Genomic DNA, 24782 nt, shown 5'->3' with positions numbered 1-24782 from the left:
ACACTGGGCAGTTCTTTTTGCCTGGCCAAAACTAAATGTATGTACATATGGGTTCACTACTAAATATCGAAATACCGCAATCCCGACACTCTGAATACCGACATCCAGAAACTCGAGATTACGGAATCTTGAAAACTGTGAATGGAGAGGGTCGTACAGTGCAGAACAAGAACTTTGCCATTTTCTCCACTATGCGATCTTGGAGTTGGTATATTTAAGTAGAGGGGGGGTACAGGGGGCTTGCCCCCCTGCAAAAAATGTTATCACTGATGGTTATGCGTTTTAGTTTTTTTTTTTTTTTTATTTCGAGATTCCGCAATCTCGAGATTCTGGGTGTTTGTATTCAGAGTGGCGGGACTGTGGTATTTTGATATTTAGTATTGAATCCATCTACATATATTGCTCTGCTGACCAAATCTCAAAAGAACAAAAAAATTCCTAAAAATATAAAATGTCAGTCTTTTCAGAATTTGCAAAAATGCACAAAATTAGCCCAGGACTGTCTCTATCTATTCAAATGAACTCTTAGTGCACACAAAGAGATCTGGAGAGTAAATGACCAAGCAAAGCACTTTGAACAGTGGGGAGCGGTTACAGCCTGGGAATGTTTCACATGATATACTCTTATAAACAAGGCCAGTCTTAGACATTCTGCAAAATCAGCAAAGATGCACATATTATTTCATGTTTATTCCTTTATATTGATAATAGTCAATACATTCAAAATATTTGCTTCAATACTGCAATACATTAAAATGCAAAAAATAAACACATTTATAGGTTCATAGGTAGGTACTAGGCTATCGGCCCAAGGGCCTACGTAAGCCTAGCCAACAAGGTTCCCTGGCTTACGCCACCCAAGAAAGTTATTTTCCTGTGCCACTGTCAAGCAGAGACACAGAAGTGATCCTCAGGGTGCATTTCCTATATATTATATATTTCTCTAATCTTTCTCAAAAACAGGGTTTCATATCTTGCACTTTATTTTTCAGACTGACTTTTTTATGATAGTGAGGAATTATTTTCTGGGCGCATGCTTTATGACATATTTAGAGAAATATGAAATGCAGACCTACTCCTCAATGAATTCCTTAAAACTGCTGCCCCATCTATTGCCTATCCTATATCACTTCTAATCAACCGTTCTATTGCTGAGCAATACGTCCCCTATCTTTGGAAAATATCTCACATTATTCCCCTACACAAAGGTGGGACCTCTAAGAACTAAAACTACCGTCCCACAGCCATCCTCTTCTCTCTAGCTAAAATCTTAGAAAAATGCATTCACAAACAACTCCTTAACCATTTCCTTAATCACAACCTACTTCCCCCACTCAACATGGCTTTAGGCCAAAACATAGTACTAGCACTGCTCTACTGTCTTTTAATAACACCATTCAAAGTCTCATAAATGATGGCCAACTTATCTCATCCATATTCCTTGATATCTCAAAAGCCTTTGATACTGTTTCACAGCAAATCCTACTCAACAAACTGTCATGTTATGGCCTTAGTTCAACTGCCCTGTCCTGGTTCCATAGCTATCTATCTAACCGCCAGCAAACTACCAAATGGGAATACACCCTTTCCCCTCTTCTCCCAACTCTACTGGTATACCCCAAGGTTCCATACTTGGTCCCTTTCTTTTTACAATATTTACAAATGACCTCTGCTCTGCAACTCAACTAGCCTCCATAGTCCAGTACGCTGACGATTCCACACTTATTTGTTCAGCCATCACTCCCCAGGAACTACAAACAAAAATGCAAATATCTTTTCAGGATATAGAAAAATGCCTCACTGAACACCATCTCAAACTTAACCCTAATAAAACCAAGATAATAGTTTTCAGAAACAACAAACACAAAATATGCCAGTTCCCTCTAACAATATCTTCCTCAAATGGCACCAAAATATTACCCACAAGTCATTCCAAACTTCTAGATGTCACAATAGATGATACCTTAAGATTTAATATCCACATTTCCCTCACCATCAAAAAAGTCCACGCCAAACTAGGTACACTATATAGAGCCAAACCTTTCCTAGCTGAATGTGCCAAACTAGCCACTGCCCACTCACAACTGCTTTCCACTCTCCTCTACAGATCCCAAACATTTACTAATCTATGAAAAACAGATCTGAATAGTCTAGAATCCTGCTATAATATAAAATTGTAAATTTTGCTACAGGCCACCCATACAGAACCCACCACTGCTCAGCACTCACCAAACTCAACTGGCTAGAACTCCCAAACATTTTGAAACTCAATCAACTGACCATAGTCCACAAAATAATTCACCAGTCCAATGACTGCCCCGCAATTACTAACCTAATTCTACCCAATATAAATTACAGATCATTCAGGCCCTCAAACAAACTAATGTTAAAGGTTATTCAACCCCATAACACTCATGGTACCTCTCTCTACTCCTACAAAATTGCTAAGTTTTGGAACACTCTTCCTCAACCCATAGCAAAAAAAAAAAAAAAAAATAGCCATCATCAGTTCAAACACCTGCTAAAAGAACATCTAGCAAATCATTGGGTCCGCTCCTGTCATACTCCTGGCTAAGTCTACCCACTCTCTATCTCTTATAACTATTCCTTTCCTATCTAGCTCTAGCCCATGTCTACTGTTTTATTTTTTCCACTTGGCTAACATTTTATTATACTTCTATTAGCAGCTAGTGTGGTCTTAAATCCTAGGAAATCAATGGTCAAGCACATATATATATTTTTTTTACACTGTGATTTACCAGACATTAGTAATATTGTTAATACCTGTGGCTTTTTTAATTTTTTAAGTGTACGTCTGGAGCTTTTCTCTCCGGGTCACTGCTGAAAATGGGTTTCTGGCCCAGACAGTCATTACCCAGTAAATAAATGTAATAAATAAATAAAACATATGGCTATTTGTATAATTAACAGTATAAACAATGCTTTCTATTTCTTGAACAATATAATATAGTGTTCATTTATCACCTGCAATTTTACCAGCAACATCTATGCCTTCGGATGATACCATACAATAGTACGCAAGTCATTTAGTTTTGGTAATATTATTGAAAATATGGAAATATTACACACCTTCATAAAAACCAACAAACAGATAACAGCATCTTCAGCACAGTACACTTGGTCATGGACAGTGTATTTTTGTTGCCCTCATGGCATTTTACAATATGCTCTTTGATAGCATGTAACTGATCATAACAAGCGACAAACAATTGTTAATCTCCCTAATGCAGGATGTTCCAGATAGTTTTGTGTCATTTCATTTCTCTTAGTCCAACCTTTCACAAATAGTCTGTCATTAACTGGTACATATTTTAGTTAAAGGAAGAAAGAACCAAAATAAAAGTTTCATAAGTTTCACATATTTACATATATCAGTGTTCACTGCCCCAAGGTTCATTCAAAGAACACTGACTCAGTAAAATGAGGGTCAAAAACCGCTTTCCATGCAATAGTCCAGCTTAGATTTAACCTCATTTAAATTTGTAGCCTATTTAACAGTATGTGGCAGCCAATTACATAATCTTTTTTTTTTAACACCTTTACTGAATTATCACTTAAGACATAGGTAAACATTCATTTATGTAAAACATAACATATTAACATATTCCCAGTTGCAAACAATATACACATCACACATATATATACCCATAATTTATGGAAGTCTTGAATAAACATGAGGCAAAACATTTTGTTCCTATCTTGAATACTCAGAATCAAGAGGCATTGGATGCACTACCTATGAATTCACAAACAATCAGGAACCAACCAACAGTAGAGGGCATTCAAATTCTTTCATAACAACTTTTTCTGACGATAGTTACCCTATTTTGGATATTGTTAAAAAAATGGATTATATTAACCAATGATAGTAATATCCGTAAGCATGTTGGTTTAGCACCTAGGACTGTTTTTAGGAAAGGCAAAATTTTGAAACACTTGTTCGAGAGAAAATTGAAGAATGCCAACCCTAATTACAACATGAAAAAGTGTGGTGGTTGTCCTTACTGTAAATTCATCCAGGAAGGGTATGAGTTCAAAGTTAATGACAAATTTCTCGGGCTAAAAGGCCATTTTAACTGTAATTCTAATAGGGTCACATATTGTGCCATATGCTCTGCCCCTCCTGGTTTCTATATAGGAAAAACGGAGAGAAGACTGTAACAGGATTTACAAGCACATATACGACATAAGAACAAAGAAACCCAATAGTGATCTAGCTAAGCATATTGCAGAATACTTGGGGCATACTTCCAACTTTTTGTTGTTGATCAAATCGAACTAGATGAAAGAAATGGACCATGGATGTTACATCTATAAAAAACAGAACTACAGTGGCAACTAACACTTAATACAGTGAATTGGCCTGGTCTGAATGAGCAAATTTCCATTACTTGTCTATTAAAACTAAAGGCACTAGACAGAAAAAAAAACAAGACTTCCAATCATGAATAAATAAAAGAACAAGTTGTTATCCTCTCTACCTTTCTTTATTCAATTGTTTGACTTGGAGACCTATGACAATTAAGTATTCGCTCTTTAAGTTTGGTTTCTGACCAAGGGATTCGATCACGGAACTCTTTAGACCAACTTGATTGGCCTATAAAAAGGGAACAGATTTTTAAATGTACCATCTGAAGAAGTTTTCAAGTGAAGACAAAAGTGATCATCAGTGGTTTTATATTTGGATATCGGTGGTTTTACATTTGGATTTTATTATTATCGAGGATTTTACTCTTCAATAAAGTGAGTTATAAACGTTTACTGATTCTCTGGCCGTTCCTGTACATACTTTAAAAATTCAAACACAGACAGTCAAATGTAAAGTCTACCAATTCATTACAAGCCTAAAACATATGTTCCCAGTTATTTCTTTATTCCCCATCACACTTCCAATATCTGCCTGAGGAAAAATTCTTTGGAGTATAAAAATACCTATGCAAACACTTCCAAGCAAAAATTATATGAATTTTTAGAGTATTTGAATTCATCCAGTGAATATTTGAAATTCACATACCATATGGACAAGGAAAAAATGTCATATTTGGATACACACATTTGTTGAAAATGGAAAATTTACGTCCAAAATGTATAGAAAAGATTGTCATCCGCACAGCCAAAAACAAAGCATTATAAAAGGTCAATACATCCGAGCAGCAAGAATGACCTCAGAGTATACAGATATGGTAAAAGAATTGGACCTTATAGCCAATATGTTTAAGGATAGAGGATACCCCCCCATATTTGATAGAGGATACTAAAGAATATGTGAAAAATGAATGGGGTAAGAGATACAAACCCATATTGAGTACTGGGTTCAATAGAACTTCTGGTAAAAGTAAGGACAAGGATGGGGAGGGTGAAACTAATTATAAGAGAGCATGTATATTCCAACATGGACCTTACGCACAAGAAATAAGAAAAACAGTAGAATCAAACTGGAATATTTTGAAAACAGAACTAAATGTGTACAAAAAGATAGGAGAATACCCCTGTTTGTCTCTAAAAATGGAAGGAATTTAAAAAGTGAATTGGAAAGGAAGATAGTTAAACGGGTTGATATAGGAAAGAAAGAAGGTACCAGCAAATGTGGGCAGTGTAATCAGTGTAGTCAGATATTACTGGTGCCTGTTCTTGCGTTGGAAGACATAAATAGAACGGAGGTAAAATTCAAGAAAGGGAATTGTCATACCTCACATGTAGTATATCTTGCCAAATGTACAAAATGCCCATTCTACTACGTGGGTAAGACTGATAGGTGTCTAAGGAACAGAATTTATGATCATGGGCATTGTATCAGGAAAAAAGAAGACACGAAAAATGCTCTGTGGAGGCACCTGAATGACAGTACTACCTGCGACTCCTTTAAATTTGGTATATTAGAGAGTATTAAAATGAACTCCAGGGGAGGTAATATACGTAAGAGATTGGGTGAAAGGGAAACTAGATGGCAGATTAAGTTAAATGCATCAGTTTACCCAGGGATAAATGAGAGCATATCCATTAAGCCCATCTTAGAAAGTATAAATTAATGGATACATCAAAAGTATGAATATTTTCATTCAAGTTTGTTCACTTGATGTATTGTGATTTCGCCCCTTTTAAATATTTTAAGATAGTGGAGACATGTATTAATTTTAAATAGACATGTATTGGACAAAGATTAGTGTAGGTTTGCATGTATATGTAGGACATGGCTACAGAAGGTAGTATTAGGATAGGGTTGTGGTTTTTTCAGCGTTTGTTCCTTTTAGCATTTATATGTTGTGATGTTCAAATGAAGTAATGGGTAACTGCAAAGATGAAATAACGAACACACTGAGCACTTTAAATATGTAATTGATTCATGTGATAGTTAAGGAAAGATGTATGGGATTGGTTAGTAAACTGTATAAAATCCTGTATTAGTAAATCGGAAGTGTTCTGATGAAGTCTACTTACAGATAGATGAAAGCGCTTAACCTGATTTTTTGTATGTTATTTAATAAACCAGTATGTTGTTTTGAAAAAACGCATGCATATTACTCAGATGCTGCCTTATTTTGTCTTTAGCACTTAAGATTCCCCTCATTCTGTAATAGTTTAACCTTTGTCAGCTCCTCCTTTTACTTATTAACCATATTCTTTTTTTCTCTTTTATTTCTATCCTATTCTTAAACTCCACTTTTATTTTATCCAACTCACTAGCTATAACTTCTGAAGAAATTCCCATCTTTCCCAATAACTATTGATAAATTTCCACAACCTTTCTAAATTCCTCTCTTTTTAATATGTAGATGAGGAAGCACCAGTGTCTCATGTTTACTTCATTATCCTGCATTTTTATTTTAGTTGTTAATTGTGCATGACCTGAAAGTTATTGGATGTGTGCTGAAGCTTTTAATTAAATGTACATGTTCATGTGAAATATCATTTTTGTCTAGTCTAGCCTTGCTGTTGTACCTTGGGGAATAATATGTAAATTCTATCCAAGCTCCTACTACTGAAGGCATGTCTTCCATACCAAAAAAATACTTTCATAAATTTCTTCAGAAATCTACCCTCTTTTGTAATATATCCCCTTCCATGTCCCATCAAATACATCCTCGCTGTTACAAATCAAATTCCAGTCCCTACCTATAGTAATATTTCTCCCAAAATTTATTTAAGCTTCACAATAGCAGTTTTGGGTGGGATGTAAACACATGCCAGAGTAATCCTCCTTCCTTGCCAGTAGCTCCCTAATACCATAATGCGCCCTAATACCATAATTCTACCATTACTATTATTTTCCCCTCTTCTATCACCATTGGATCACCTCCAGCAATTAGTATAAGTACTCCCCTTTTCCTTTGTCCCCAATACACTGCCGAATATGCCTCCTAAAAGCCATTCTCTATCAACTTCATATACTCACTTCTTTCCAAGTCTGTCTACTATAGCACTGCAATTTGCACTCTGCATTTCTTAATATAAATCAGTAGTCTCCTTTTTGTCTATATCTTTGAGGTCTTAATATAAATCATTAGTCTTTCCTTTTTATCTACATCTTTGTGGTCATTCACATTCCAAACTAATATGATTAGTTTAGCCATTATGGCAAGACATTATTATTCCAACCTATTGTACAGGACAGCTTTTTAAAGGACTTTTCCCAGCTTTTGTGTTACATGTACATGTTTAGCAGGTTAATTTTGTTTCTTGTCATCTCCATTTGAACCTATGTCACATTTTACAAGACTTTTTGTTTAAATCCTCAACAAAAAATGTACCCCATAACCTCCTGACTTAGAAAAAACACACAAAACTATGTACATCTTCAATTAATGAAGTTTAACCCACCTGATAAGAATAATTGCCCCAAATTAAGACACATGTTACGGCCTGTGCTCCTACTTACCCTAGCTGCTGTCTGTTCTTGTCTTTTCTTTATTCCCCTCACAGATGTGAAAAAAAAAAAACAGCTTGTATACTTTCCTAAAATCACAGCCTTAAAAAAGCATTCTGGCTTTTATTGCAACTTGTGATGTGAAAAAAAAAACAGCTTGTATACTTTCCTAAAATCACAGCCTTAAAAAAGCATTCTGGCTTTTATTGCAACTTGTCTCCGTGGAAACTCAAGAATAAAATGTACATCTGCCCTCAGCTACAGACTTCTCAAACTGAACATTTATTTGCTAAAGGTATAGTTATCATTACATTCAGTTTTTTTTTTGTTTGTTTTGTTTATTTGCTTAAAAAAATGTTATTAGATTAAGCCAAGGGCCTTAATCCAGAGAGACATTCACCTATGCAAAAATAAGAGAAAAACATATTAGCTCTACATTAACTCTACATTATTATAATCTGTGCACTTGTGTACCCGATCCCCTACAACCTACATTTCTTAAACTAAAAAAAGAAAAAATGAACTTACTTTAGTATCTTTAATCACAAAAAACAACTAAAAATGCTTTACTACATAATATACAATTTATATCATGAAATACTTTATGCAAATTCTCTTAATACTAGTTTTACTTGCAGTTGATTTTCTTTCTCCTCAGTGTCCTTCCAAACATTAACAACATGAAGCACAGCACATGCTTTTTATACCCCCACAAGTTTAGCAATGTCAACAAAAGTCCAATCGTTACCCTTTTTCTTGCAAATCCATATTTCACAAATGCAACTGATGCATTATAATCTCAAATGTATTCAGAAATTTCAGTGCTGCTGGTTAGGGGTAAATAGTAGCAGTTTTGTCTTTTGGGGATTTAGAATTAGTTGGATACCTGATGTCCATTTTTCTACTGAATTAAGGGTATCTTGAGTGAGTATGTATGGTGGTGGGAGATGAGACGGAGCAGATCAGAGTTGAATCATCTGCATATTGTAGGAGTGTGGCATGTTGTGTTGAGCTATTGAGGTTATTTGTGAAAACAGAGAACAATAGCGGGCCCAGTATAGAGCCCTGTGGGACTCCTATGGTGGTTGGAAGTTGTGTAGACAGAGTTCCTTTCCAATGGACTGATTGTTGCCTGTCAGATAGGTAGCTTCTGAACCAGGCTATAGTAGAAGAGGTGAAGGATAATGATGTTAGGCGAGTCTAGTAGAATGGAGTGGGAGACCATATCAAATGCTTTTGAAAGGTCTAGGAAAATGGCTGATACATATTTGTTATCATTCCTGTGAAGGTTTATATAATTAGTGAAGGATAGAAGGGCTATGGTAGTGCTGTGATGTGGACGGAAACCGTGTTGTGTGTTAGATAGTAGATCGTGTGTGTTAAGAAATGTCATCACTTGCAAGTGGATGCATTTCTCAAGAATTTTGGATAAGAGGCAAAGGATGGCAATTGGTCGGTAGTTGGAGAATTGGTAAGAATTACCTCCTTTATGGAGAGGAATGATGTGAGATACTTTCCAAAGTATGGGTATGTAGGATTCTAGTATGGAGCGGTTGATAAGGATGGAGACAGGATATGATAGGGAGTCACTAGCCATTTTTAGGTATGCAACAGGTATGTTATCAGCTGCCAGTGTGGTTGGCTTTAGTTTTAGGAGGAGTTTTTTGATAGTTAAGGTGGGCACTGGTGATAGGCTAAAAGAGGGGGCGGTATGGGATAGGTTAGGTTGTGATTGAGGTAGACTGTTTTTGGTTATTTGACTGGACATGGATAAGATGGATTTAGTAAAATGGTTATTAAACTGAGAAGCTATGTCTAGGGTATTGTTAGTAGATCTGGGTGCTGGAGTTGTGGTTTTGCCTGGCTTTAGTAGGGAGTTAATGGCATGCCTGAATTTTTGTGGATTATCTGAATATTTCCTTTGGGTGCTACGAAAATAGTTTTGTTTGTTTACTTTGGATTCAGCCTTGGCCTTGTTTCTAAGCTGTTGATAGTATTGCCTGGAGCTAGGAGTTTTGTCAGTTTTCCAAATTTTCCAGGCTTTATCTCTAGCTTTTAGTAAGGCTCTTGTGTTCCTATTTAGCCAGGGTGCATAGTTGGCTTTAACTCTGATCTTTCTGCTGGGAGCTAGACTGTTAAGGATATTAGAGAAGGTGGTATTGAAGTAATCTACTGCCTGGTCTAACCGAAGTGTCCGTAGTGGTTCCTAGTTGCAGTGGCTTAGGACAGTATTTAGGTATTGTGGGGTAAGGTTACGGTTATCTCGTATGAATTTGTACACTACTGGTTTGGGGTGATTGGAGTGTTTGTGGAGTAGGAAGGTGGGGAGATGATCACTTAGGTCATCTGGGAGACAGCCTACCGTATAGTTTTGTTTGGGATAGTTGGTTAGTGTCCAGTCCAGTTGGATTCTCTCTTTGTTTTCTCATCTATTCTAGATGGTTCTTCAATTAGTTGAGAGAACCCATATAGATTGATATGTGTTGAGGGGCTGCTGGAGTTACAGGCTGCCCAGTCAGTGTTAAGGTCTCCTAGTAGGATTGTTTCCTGAGGTAGATTGTCCTTTGTCCATTGTAGGATGTCTTCTATTATGAGTGAGTTGTTGCCTGGAGATATGTAGCAGCATATTATATTGATCTTCTTGCTGTTTCATATGGATAGGACAGAAAATAGGACTTCAGCATTTTGAAAAGTGGGTGGTGAAGTGTGCAGGAGCTGGAGGTTAAGGGTGTTTTTAAAGAGAATGGCTACTCCTCCTCCTTTCCTGTTTGTTCTATCAGATCTAAGTGTATTATACCCTGGGGGAAGAAAGTCTTCATCTTGGATACTGGGTTTAAGCCAGCTCTCTGTAATGGTGGGTATATCAGGGTTGTAGTGGGCTGTGAATGCATGTAGTTCTGTTAGCTTGTTGGTAATACTTCTTATGTTGATATTTAGGATTAGCAGGTTAGATGTTTGTCTGGCTGAGAGGGAACCTGGATTTGGGTGAATGTCATGAGTGGTTAGCAGAGTTTGTAGGAGTATCAGTATGTGTTTTTAATATTAATTGTTTGTGAGCTTGGTCTATGAGAGTTTTTCTTAGTGTGGTGAGATGGTGTCATTTTTGTTAGAGAGTAATATGTAGTTGTAAGATTTATGATTGTAGGGCTGATGTAAAAGTGTGAGTGGGTTTGAGAGGGTGGGGTAGTGTGATAGGAGTAGGTCTGTTTGTAAGGAAGTTAGGAAGGTTAGCAATAGCAGAGCTAGTGATAGGGATGCGAGTGTGGGTAACATGATACTACTTTGAGTGAGTAGTACAACTAGGATTCCTGGTTGGTTGTGTGTGAGGGTAGAAGTGTTGTCTGGGAATGTGTTGTTGGGAGTGGGATCATTGTGGGGTGTAACTGGATTGGAGGTGGGGGGAGGTAGGATGAGTAGGTTGGGCTAGTTAGGGAATTAGGGGCTGGACTACAGGTCAGATGATTAAAGGTTAGAATAAAAGTAGAAGTAGTGGGAGCGGAGCAAGCCCAATTGCAGCGAGGGCGAGCAAAGTGGGCTAACATTGACTTAGGCTTTGGTAAGTATGCAGTGTTAGCTTAAATTGTTATATGTTAAACTGAAATTTTTAACTGTAATTTAAACTGTATGTTTGCACTAAGTTATAGACTATGCTACGGGCACATAGGATATAGAAGTAAAGCTGGGGTTAGTTACAGATGAAACAGGAGAGGAAATGAAATGCTATTTTATAGATTTAAGTATTTCTCAAAAGAAAATTGACTTTAGTTTGGGGGGGGCACTAACTGGCAAGCAATATACAGCTGTTTATTCCTGCTGATGTACTCATGAGTACAAAGGTTTGATTAAGGAACTATACAGCAGAAATGTACTAATACACTCACTAACATTTGTTTAAGTTAATGCAGGTAAGGTATTTTAATGTCTAGACAATTGGAAGTTAAGCACCTACATTAGTGTTTAGTCTCTTTAGTTGCAAGACAAGTGTCTGTGGGTACCCAGTGCTCAAGAGAAACTTTGAAATTTCCACTGCTTGATACGAGAGGCATAGACCTGCTTGACCTGAAGGATGGTTTGGATTTAGTGTTTAGTCTCTTTAGTTGCAGGACAAGTGTCTGTGGGTGCCCAGTGCTCAAGAGAAACTTTGAAATTTCCACTGCTTGATATGGGAGGCAGAGACCTGCTTGACCACATTTGATTTATTTTTTTCTCTAGATTACTGGAAACCCTGTCTTGCACCAAAGCTGGAACTTGAATTGCTTTTTGTTGACTAGCTGCAGGTCTTTTCCCAGTCAATGCTTTCTCTTTACCTTTTCTAGTTGATTTTCTTTCAGGTTCTCTTAATTTCTTCTTTTGCTGGCATCCAGGCAGTATATTTAATAGCTAGTAACTGAATGTATTAAATCTGGCAGAGTTACTGACCCCTAATTTTCAGTTTCTTTTTTCACACTGGGAGAACTCAAATTAAGCTGTTGATCAGTGTGCAGCCATCTTGGAAGACCCCCCCCCCGATTCCATAATCATAGTATAACACGAGTAATCTATATAATATACAATGAACTTTTTCAAAACCTAATTTGGAAATTAACATCCTTTTGCTATTTCGTTATTATTTTCAAGATTTAGTAATACTAAGAAAGTCATCATTAAAGGCTTTCTAAGCATGACTGCCTTGCCTCTAAAATATCTGCAATGCATGGTGAACAAATTTATACAACTACACCTTCTGCTATACCACACATCTTTTACAGATGGTCAAAATGTGGTGAATTTTTTTAACAGACTCTAGTTTCTGTAATTCACACTTATTAAGCTTACAGAATATCATATTATACTACAATATAGGTTTTTATAAAGGACCTGTATAATTCAACCCTATTTTTATCATTTCTCACTGACAGCAATATGAACAGTAAACCTATATTTAATGTCCTTACTCTTGCAACATGTAAGGGAGTTTGAAAGAAAAGTATAATACAAGTTATAATTCCCAAGTCTTTATACTCATTTATAACTAATTGTATACATTCATTGAGTCGGGTTTTTTTTTTATAATGGTCTTTTCAAAATAATAGACATAACACTTATTAGTACTAAATGTAAGCCCACTATTATTTGCCCATGTTAATAAATTATTCTGAAATTTATGTCACTGAAATGTTCATCTGATGATGAGATGAAGCCAGTTTCAAAATTATTAGCATATTTACTGGACCACCAAACATTGCTCACAGTAGAGGTGGAAAATATAAATTAAACAAAAATGGACCTAAAACAGACACCTGAGATAACCACACCATAAAAGTAAGTATTCAGAATGCTTTTCAATAATGGTAACACACTGTCTTCTTGTAGTTAACAAGTTCATAACCCAGTAAATCATGCAAGAATTGTATTCGTAACCCAACAAAGGCATTATATAATACATGATGAGATAGAGTACCAAGTGCCTTGGTGAGATCTAAAAAAACAGCTCCCACAGACAAGCCCTCACTGATAGCTAGCAACATCTGGTCACAGAATTCTATAAGATTCATTAGTGTTGATCTACCCGGGGTAGAACTATGCTGCCCTAGATCGGCTTTATTTTGACTGTATTCAAGAGAACTTGGAAAAACACCTTTTGAAACTCCGCTAATACAGAGGTTAAATCAACAGATCTGAAGTTGTTAATATTCAACATATCTCTATTCTTTATAACAGGAGTAACAGACGATATTTTGCATGATTCAAGAACTATACAGGAACTATACATAGAGATGTAGTCTGAGTAATCACATCCGCAGCTGCTATAATCCACAAAGTCTTTTATTAACATAAGTTTATTTAAATAATTAATTGATGTGTGAAGGATTTGAATTGCATTTAACATTTCACTGGTGGAATTTTAATTGATGTTAGTATTTAAACTGCCTTTTTTATGCCTTCTTTGCTATTCTGATGAAGTCTCTCTTTATTGAGACGAAAGCGCTCAATAACTGTGTTAATAAAATTGTGGATTATAGCAGCTGCAGTGGTGATTACTCAGACTACATACCATAGCAGATTACTAGGCTATTGGCCCTGAGGCCCTTATAAGCCTAGCCAAAAGTTTAGCCCATGTTTAGACAAATCAGCACCCAATGCCACTGTCCAGCAGGGACATGGGTGGAATCCCAGGGGTATATTTTCTGTTTCCAATCCAGTTATCCAGGCTGCGCTTAAAAAGGGGTAAAAAAGTACTCTGCTTGATGTGGAGAGGGAGTCTATTCCATAGATGAGGGAGTCTCTGGGACACAAATCTGTCCCGCCAGCAAGTCTCATTGATGTCACAGACCAGATTGAGGCCACGTGTGTGGGTTACTTGAGTGGAGCTTGACTTGCGGATATGCAGCAGTCCCATCAAGGTGGGGTCCATGATCGCCTTGTATGCCAGAGGTCACCTCTGAGAAGTCTGTATGAAACTGAGTAGAGGGATAACCACAGAGGTCTATGATAGTAATAATCATTTAATCACTGGCTGCCAATACATCAGTCACAGTAACAAACACAAATCAGCCAACTACTGTCAAGGCTGAAGCAGTAAATGCCACATTTCAAGTTATGCTGATAAAATATCTTTTAAGTGTAGTTTTTGCTGGTCTTTGACTTTTATTGCTGTATACAAGAACTATACCTTTATTTTTTTACATTTTTCTGATAGATTTGTAATTTATATATTATATAACAGTATTGGTTGTTGCCATTTTACAACAGTTTATGGGTTTATTTGGGCTGCTTATCAGACTATGCACCAATGGTGCCATAGCATGCTATGAATTACACTGATGGAACATTACATATTATATAACAGTATTTGTTGTTGCTATTTTGCAACAGTTTATGGGTTTATTTGGGCAGCTTATCAGACTATGCACCAATGGTGCCACAGCTTGCTGTGAATTACACTGATTGAACATTGGAAATATTGAATGTGTAGTGGACTATCAGTGCTCTAGAGCAGATGCATATAGAAGTATATCTTTTGTCTGTTTCAACAAACTTTTGAACTAATTGTTATTTTTTGCTTAGTGCCCAATTTAATATGCAATCACAGCAGGAAAGTGAGCGCACAAACTTAGACTCATGGTCCAAGCACAAATACAAAAATTTACAGCATCAGCAGTTTAGCTTCAAGTATTTCTTTTTAAGTTCTGCACTTCGGATGTCCAATCATGCATGTAACATACGCTTTCTAACAAGAGTGCAGGTTTTGGATTTTTTTCTGTGCTATTAGCTTCAGTTTCTGTTGGGCTTGGTTAAGTGTTTGGGTAGTCAGTTTATGATACATTATATTGTATATATTCTGCATGTAGTCTTGGACTTTGGGAAAAGGCAGTTCTGTTATTTAATTTAATACACTTTTGTACAGCAGAGTTCTACTGTTGAACGCTATTACTGCAAGAAAATATTTAAGTGGCAAGAAGAGTTTTGTTGTCAACTAATACAGCCACTTAGATTTAACTGGCGCTTTTCCTTTAACAAATGTGGAGAGCAGGTCCATGACACAATCATCTAAAATAGTATGATAAAATGCATACTGTAGCAGGTAACAGATAGTGAAGAGGGTGTCTTCCTGTAAGGATATGAGGTACTGTCCTTTTTGACAAGATTTGGTCAGTCCATTTGCTTCCTGGTTCCCTGGTTCTCATTATCAGTGGATGTATGCATAATTATCAGCCCACTAGTTCCATGCTGTCAACAAATCAGCTTGTTTTTCTAAAACCCATTTTCGAAATGTATTAATGCGTAGCAAAACAGAAGTCAACAACATACTCTCACTGTGTAGCAAAAGTCTGAAATACTATCACAGCACCAATTGGGACAATACATGACATTCACTGATTTAAGCTGCAACTGAAAGTATTCCTCTCTGTCTCCTGGCTAAAAGTTTAGCTCCGTTTTCTCCAATATCTTTATACATCCAATTTCCTTGTTTTTATTTATTTTACTCTTACTTCCCTTACTCAACTTCGCTTTTATCCATTATTTCTCCTGCATCCTATATCTACCCAACTTATTACTTCTAAATACTCTCCCTTCCTCACCTCTTCCTTATCCACCGTTTGAATTTTTCCACTCTGACATTTACTTTATGAGTGAGCAATAAACTCTTACACTTATAAAACGTCAACACATTTCATTGCTATATGATACTGTATTTATTGTGCATGTGTACTATTATTCTCGTCATATGTACATTAACATTTATGATACTGTATTTATTGTGCATGTGTACTATTATTCTCGTCATATGTACATTAACATTTATGATACTGTATTTATTGTGCATGTGTATTATTATTCTCGTCATATGTACATTAACATGTGTACTAATTATGCATTTACAGTACATTCTGTATGATATCAATTTTCACCTATGTATATGTGTTTTCTCTTTTATTTGTAGAGTTTTTGGCCCTGGGCCTCCGCTGAAAATGGATACAATTTTCCAGTTTGACTTTCCTGGTAAACAAATGTCAATAAATAATTTCTGACGTAATTAGGCAGGTGCCTTTTATTAATTCTAAATCTTTGTTATTTAAAGTTTACATACAAGCCAACAAAAAATAATTTTGCCTTGTTTTTTAGAGGCAAATATTGAAAACAGTGAACCAAAACACAAAATAATTGCAGCGGGAAGCCTGCCTTCATCCCCGAAATTGTATATACCAGCTACACATTTGCACCACAATGGAAAAAAGGGGAAAACCTCTGAAAATTGTACCGTCAGCTCACACAATACAGTATACTGCAGAGAAACTCACGCCAATGTAAAATGTTTAACAAAAAAAAAAAAAAAAAAAAAAAGTCATCATCCAAAAACGCAGTGATGACTTGTAGGATATCAATTATCTACATATAAAGCAGCAAAACCAAGGGCTTGTGTTAGCAATACACATTTTAATCTGAAAGGTAATACATATGTAAGACATTAAGGTAATAAGATACAGAGTTTAAAATGGGGACTGAATATATGAAGAGAAATAGATTAATTGCTATACACATCGTAATACATATTAAACAGGAGAAGGTCTCTGAATACGGTGCTAGAAGTTGGATTTCCGTCTAAAATTCTTGTAGCAAAGGTTTAGAAACAAACATGACATCAAAATGGCTAGATTAAACTAAAAGAAACAAATCTTCAATGATACATAACCTCTGGCAGTTACAGAAGAAGAAACTGCCTGAATGCCCCATTAATAAGCTATGTAGGTGACAATGCAGCATATTCCTTACTTATATAACTGTATGCCTTGTCTTGGGGTGGTACACACATACACGTATATACATACATTTTATATATATCTGCACTACAACTCAGCTAGGACATTACAAGGCATCTGGAGTCACATGCAAGATGTAGCTCTCCTTTCAGCTGCTTGGAAGCAGGCTTATGTTATGAACATCTGCTTATTCTGGTGGTAAACCAAGCTGCTGTTAAAGATCTCATGCACTTGTTCATTGAAAATTAGAGCATTTCTATTTCAGTGTTCTAGCAAAAATTCCCTTACTCTCTTTATAATCCTACGACATGAATGACAAATAACTGGACTAGTTCAATACGCTTAGCTGGTTATCAGATAAACAACTGGCATTGCTAACTAGGTAAAGTTAAAAGGATCTTTGTATTTTCAACCTACTGCTTGTAGCATTTTGGGAATGGATGCTGTCACTCAAACACAGTATAGGTATAGACAATATTTCAAAGGTTTCATGAATTTAGGCAATTTTGTCAAACGAGAACAGTGTATAGTGATTGAAAATATTACAATCAACACTATCCTAGACGCTGCCAGTACAGAAGTACAATAAAAGATAAATTTGCATATGTGCATGCTCACACACTAATTTCCATCTTGATTCCAGATTATATGTCACCTTCTTACATGCATTCTTAATTACCTCTGTGGTAAACTCATTGAATTGATACAGTGGATGCTATCATATATGTCTGTCATTACTCTGTTAAATTTCACACCACATATTAACAGCACAGAATCGTAGTAATGCAGCAGAGTTCTGCAAATGTGAAAGCAGATGTATGTCTATATTTACATTAACTATAACACAGCAGATTAAAAAAGTACAGTTTACAGCAGCTTACAGCCACAGTAAAGCAATACTACCTTTTAAGGTACCTTGCAAGATGCTCTAACTGCAGTGGTAAAGGCACTTGCCTTTGGCCTCATTCTTTTAGATACCATATTAGACCAGTTCATTTGCACATGACAGCACATGTTCTGATACATTTTACCTAAAGGTATGCATCATTTTAGTAGTGCAGAACCAACAAAACACTACTCTGCACTCTGAAGAAGGAACTGGTACATGCTATCAGTCAAAAGGCAACAGAACTCATTGTGAATGCGTTCCACACAGCAGCTATAAAGGTCAAGCTACAGTCCACCAACAAGAAAAGCATTAGGCTAATACTGCAACAGTAGCACAATTAAAGTAAGAGAAACCAAGCAGAAAGTAGAGTAATATTGTACTGCCACTCTATTTGCACATGTTACTACCCTTACAGTATGAAGCCGCAGGTGCACTAATAACAGCTACAGCTACTGAAACATTGTTGGTACAAAATGTCATTTTGATTCAACTATGTTTCAAAGAAGAGAATTCAACATCCCTCACACAGAAATGTAGAATATATATATATATATATATATATATATATATATATTTATATATATATATATATATATATATATATATTTATATATATATATATATATATATATATATACATATATACACACACACACACACACACACACACACACATATATATATATATATATATATATATATATATATATGAAAAACATGTGTGTGTGTGCTTGGTTTACTTAAGTTAGTAAAGCAAAGTTTCCATAGTGAATTCCAAAATTTAAATAAATAAATAAATAAAGAAAGAAAGAAAGAAAGTCCATATTTTCCATTTGCACTCAAGTAGACTGTGATGTACAAAAACAAGGAAGCCATCCAAAGATAACATTTTATTTTCAGGTCACATGGGAGGTTTATAAAAGCTGCAAAGGTAAGTGAAGGTGCTTAGCATCAAAAATGTGCAATGACACACACATATATACCATTTTACAAATGTTCAAACTTATCACTTTTTGAACTTTTTGTCTTGGGCCCAATGCAGACATCTGCTCTCCTGGGGGGTGGCAGGTGAGTGGTAGTGCCTGGTCCCAAAACACAGCTACACTACAAAGGATGAAAGTACTTCCTCTGCAACAATGTCGGTGTACATCTTTGCACATGCTTTCACGTGCATGACCCATTGCTGACATCCACAAATGATGCCCCAACATAATCTCCTGACTGACAAATCATGGTTGAGCAAACCTCTGCAAGTTCCATCCTGCTCTGCCACCCTCCAGCATTAGGTCCACTACTCAATCCCAATTTAGAAACATTTGCTGTGGGCTATCAAGTCAGCAATCTAATCCAGAACACAAAAAGTTTCTTCATTCACAACTAAGTGCCACTTTACAAACTAATGTATTTTTGGTAACTTCTACAAGCACGGTAACACACACATTATAAACAAGCTTCACTTTAGGCTACTGGCCATGACACTGGCAGGAAACATCATAAAATAATAAAATGCATCACCTAATCTGAAATATTGTAACATGGAAATACAGCAGGTGCAAACCAGTAACTTCCATCCTGTCCTCAACCCTATATTCCTACTACACATCAAATTTAAAAATGAGCACTCCTTTCCACACACAAGTGAACATATCATACTTCCAGTTACACCTAGCTACTATGAAAAAATTTATTTAATGAATATCACATTTATAACCAAGCTATTTTACAGCAAAAAAAAAAACATTGTCATGCTTCTATAAACCTTGGTGTGTTGTTACCACCATATACACTGCTACTTTACAAATACAAAAGCGTGCCTTCAACTTATTCTTCATTCAACAGTGTGATTTTTAGGGCCATGACTACAGGCAAAAGCACTTTCATAACAGATTAAAATAACTGTTTCACAGACCACTCATTTTAAAGTTGTTTATAGGAAGCTACTATTACTGCCTCTGTTTACAACTGTTTTTCATGCACATGTCTGTGGCACAGCCTGCTGTAAGGCCCACTGATGCTATGTCTTCCGTTATTAATTTGTGTTTCAGTAATTAAAAGTGGAATGTCAAAGTTTGTGCAAGTCATCTCATCAGTTTAGTGCAAAATACAACTTTCCTTAGCTTCCCCTACTGGCCTGCTGCTGGATGCCAACCTCCTAAGGTCACAGTCACAACATACAGCTGTCTAACTCGCACCTCCTTTACCAAGCTGTCAATACGGTAGCGCAACATGACAACCAGTATATTCTCATTGGATCTCAAGTGATACATATGCACAGCCTGACTGTCCAGCTGTTATAGACAATGCTTAAATAGCGAAAAGCAAGGCCTAGCATTACACTGGAGAGCGGCAGCGTCGCTAGCATACTGTACGCCTCCAGCCACCCCCACTGTGACATGTAATACTGAACTCAAGCCCAGCAAAAGCGGAACAGCCCCGCAGTGTTATTCTGCAGCAAGAAAAGTAGCAAAGACCCCCTGAGCTCTGCAAGAAAAGAGCCTCCATACACGAATCACCTCGGCCGCTACCAAAATAACCCCAAGTGTGCAGCGACTGTCCCATCTCAACACCACACCTAGCAACAGCGCTGACAGGACGCAGGAAGAGAATGGCTGCCGCCTCCCCAACTCCCTTTCTCTGTAACCCTGCAACTGCTACACCCGGCAGCAGCCCTGCAGGAAGGTGTTTCCTTATCACTTACCGATGTGGCTGTCCTCGATATGCTCGATAAGCTCTGCCAAGGTAGCGAACTGCAGTCCACAACTCCCGAACCTGCATGAATTGGAGAAGAAGGAGGCGGCGGCGATGCCTGTCATGGTGTTACATTGAATCTATGGTGGAGGGTAACGGAGAGAGAACGTGAGTGAGGGGAGGGAGAGAGAGCCCAAGCAGCAGCAGCTGGAGGAGAGCTGAGGGCGATGAAGCAAACTGCAGCTGGGAGGAGGGACCATAGCAGCAGTGCCACAGTACAAATGAGGACACATGCACTCCCAGTCCCTCACTTCACCCCACCGAGTACCTGCTAACTTTGGTGCTTTAGAAAAATCTCAGCTGAGTTAACAGCTACAGAAACAGCATAAATCACACATCGCTTATTTAAAATTAGTATTCAGCACAGGCATGTGCCTTCTGTCAGAGGATAAGCTTGTTTATGTTTAAGAATACCAATATACGCTTTCATTTATAGTGTATCACTTTACTGTAGATACAAGCTTATTTATGAATTATGACTTTTGAAAAACTTTTAGAGGTAATGTCCACTTTTAATGTAGCAACATTAGTTTTGGACCCTGGCAGAATGATTAGTTTATGTTCGGGTCTCGTTTTACAAGGAAAGCCACCTGAAGGTTTAAAACATGGTAGGATACTTGCCGATATTTTTGCCGGACAGTACCTTTGTGCTGTTGCATCTATCCTGCAAGTAAACTTAAAAATGGCAAATAAATGAAAATAGAATATATATATATATATATATATATATATATATATATATATATATGTATATATGTGTGTGTGTGTGTGTATATATATATATATATATATGTGTGTATATATATATATATATATATATATATATATATATATATATATATATATATATATATATATATATATATATATACATATATATGTGTATAACAGACACATTCACGTAGCTATACGCTAATCGATGTAGAAAACTATGATTTTGGATCTGAAACAGTTACCATTTTGTTTATAATGCCAAACCCAGACGTCTATATGAGTTGTCCTGAAAAATATCCAACTTCATTAAGAAATAGTCACTTTGTGCATCTGAACAATTGTAAAATACACAACATGAAGTGAACAGTAACTAAAATTAGCAAACATATTTTGAGTATTATGTCAGGCCATATTCCTGAGCACTGCGATATATTTTTGTGTATGTGTGCAAGTATATCTATCTATCTATATATATATATATATATATATATATATATATATATATATATAGTGCAGCAGTTAGTGTTGCCACCTCACACCAAGAGGTTCTCCGGTTCAATTCTCGGCTGGGGTGCCTTCTGTGCGGAGTCTGCATGTCTTCCCTGTGGTAGCATGGGTTTCCTCTGGGTGCTCCAGTTTCCTCCCACATCCCAAAGGCATGCTGTAGGTGGATTGGAAACTCTAAATTGGCCCTAGGTGTGAGCGTGTGCTTGTGTGTACCTTCTGTGGAATGTTGGGCGCCGGGCTGGCAACTCCACACCATAAAACTTCACTGCCAGTCATGAGCAGACAGGTGAACCGCTGTGGCGACCCTTAACCGGGAAAAGAAGATATATATATATATATATATATATATATATATATATATATATATATAGACATGTGTACATATATATTTAAATATACGTGTGCTTCTAGATACACACAGGCAAAAGCACACACATACCTGTGTGTATGAATTATATAAATTAATGATATATGAACCCAGCCACTGGGGATGCACAAGCCAGTGCATTTCTTTGTGCCGGTCCCGAGCCCGGATAAATGGGGAGGGTTGTGTCAGGAAGGGCATCTGGCATAAAACTTTGCCAAAACATTTCATGCAGTCACCAAGAAAAATGTTTATACCAGATTGGTCGAGGCCCGGGTTAACAACGACCACCACCAGTACTGTTAGCACTACAGGGTGCTGGCGGAAATTGGGCTACTGTTGGACGAAGGAGGAGAAGAAGCGGAAGACATGGCCAAAGGCAGGAGGAGAGGAGAAAGGCTAGGACTGTGGTAGTGAGGGTCGGAACTTTGAATGTTGGCAGTATGACTGGTATAGGGAGAGAGCTAGCTGATATGATGGACAGAAGGAAGGTTGGTATATTGTGTGTGCAAGAGACCAGATGGAAGGGGAGTAAGGCTAGGTGTATCGGAGGTGGGTTCAAATTGTTTTATCATGGTGTGGATGGGAGGAGAAATGACGTAGGAGTTATTCTGAAGGAACAGTATGCTGAGAGTGTTTTGGAGGTGAAAAGAGTGTAGGATAGAGTGATGTTTATGAAGCTGGAAATTGATGGTGTAATGTTGAATGTTGTTAGTGCGTATGCTCCACAAGTTGGGTGTGCAATGGATGAGAAAGAAAAATTTTGGAGTGAATTGGATGAAGTGGTGATGACTGTACCCAAGGGTGAGAGAGTGGTGATTGGAGCAGATTTCAATGGGCATGTTGGTGAAGGGAACAGAGGGGATGAGGAAGTGATGGGTAGGTATGGTGTTAAACAAAGGAATGCAGAAGGTCAGATGGTAGTGGATTTTGCGAAAAGGATGGACATGGCTGTGGTGAATACGTATTTTAACAAGAGGGAGGAGCATAGGGTGATATACAAGAGTGGAGGAAGATGCACACAGGGGGATTATATCTTATGTAGGAGGGCCAGTTTGAAGGAGATTGGAGACTGTAAAGTGGTGACCGGAGAAAGTGTCATTAGGCAGCATAGGATAGTGGTTTGTAGGATGACGTTGGTTATCAAGAAGAGGAGGAGGAGTGTGAGGGCAGCACCAAGGATCAAGTGGTGGAAATTGAAAAAGGATAATTGTGAGGTGGAATTCAGGGATGAGTTAAGGCAGGCACTTGGTGGCAGTGAAGAGTTATCATATAGCTGGGTAACTACAGCAGAGCTAGTAAGGGAGATGGCTAGAAAGATGCTTGGTATCATATCTGGACAGAGGAATGATGACAAGGAGACATGGTGGTGGAATGAGGAAATACAGGAGAGTATACAGAGAAAGAGGTTGGCAAAGAAGAAGTGGGATTGTCAGAGAGATGAAGAAAGTAGACAGGAGTATAAGGAGATGAGGTGCATGGCAAAGAGAGAGGTGGCGAAGGCTTAGGATAAGGCATATGAAGAGTTGTATGAAAGGTTGGACACTAATGAGGGAGAAAAGGACCTGTACCCATTGACTATACAGAGGGACCGAGCTAGGAAAGATGTGCAGCAGGTAAAGGTGATAAAGGATAATGAGGGAAACATACTAACAAGTGAGGAGAGTGTGTTGAGGAGATGGAAAGAGTACTTTGAGGGGTTGATGAATGAAGAGAATGAGAGGGAGAGAAGGTTGGATGATGTAGGGATAGTAAATCATGAAGTACAATGGATTAGCAAGGAGGAAGTAAGGATAGCTATGAAGAGAATGAAAGGTTGTTGGCCCAGATGACATACCTGTGGAAGCATGGAGGTGTTTAGGTGAAATGGCAGAGGAGTTTTTAACCAGATTGTTTAATGAAATCTTGGAAAGTGAGAGGATGCCTGAGGAATGGAGAAAAAGTGTTTTGGTACCGATTTTTAAGAATAAGGGTGATGTGCAGAGCTGTAGTAACTACAGAGGGATAAAACTGAGCAGTCACAGCATGAAGTTATGGGAAAGAGTAGTGGAAGCAAGGTTAAGAAGGGACATGATGATTAGTGATCAGCAGTGTGGTTTCATGCCAGGAAAGAGCACTACAGATGCGATCTTTGCTCTGGGAGTGTTGATGGAGAAGTACAGAGAATGTCGGAAGGAGTTGTATTGTGTTTTTGTAGACTTAGAGAAAGCATATGACAGGGTGCCTAGAGAGGAGTTGTGGTATTGTATGAGGAAGTCAGGAGTGTCAGAAAAGTATGTAAGAGTGGTACAGGATATGTACGAGGGTAGTGTGACAGTGGTGAGGTCTGCGGTGGGAGTGACGGATGCGTTTAAGGTGGAGGTGGGGTTACATCAAGGATCAGATCTGAGCCCTTTCTTATTTGCAATGGTGATGGACAGGTTGACAGACGAG

General features: G+C 37.4%; 1 protein-coding gene across 3 annotated transcripts in view; it reads right to left on the bottom strand.

The window, feature by feature from the left end:
• Positions 1-21031, bottom strand: part of JAZF1 (JAZF zinc finger 1) — a 1846146-nt gene extending 1825115 nt beyond the window's left edge. Inside the window, exon 1 of one of the 3 annotated variants that reach the window (XM_044066805.1) lies at positions 20715-21031. In XM_044066805.1, the coding sequence (XP_043922740.1) occupies positions 20715-20829 (115 nt within the window). In that variant the 5' untranslated portion in view covers positions 20830-21031. The remainder of the gene's footprint in view (positions 1-20714) is intronic. The other 2 variants (XM_044066806.1, XM_044066808.1) reach the window with 2 other exon arrangements.
• Positions 21032-24782: the final 3751 nt, after the last annotated feature.

This window comes from Protopterus annectens, chromosome 3.part1 (genome assembly GCF_019279795.1).
Source record: "Protopterus annectens isolate FY-2018-M chromosome 3.part1, PAN1.0, whole genome shotgun sequence".
In the NCBI taxonomy this organism is placed as follows: Eukaryota; Metazoa; Chordata; order Ceratodontiformes; family Protopteridae; genus Protopterus; species Protopterus annectens.
This window is presented reverse-complemented; position numbering and strand designations above follow the sequence as displayed.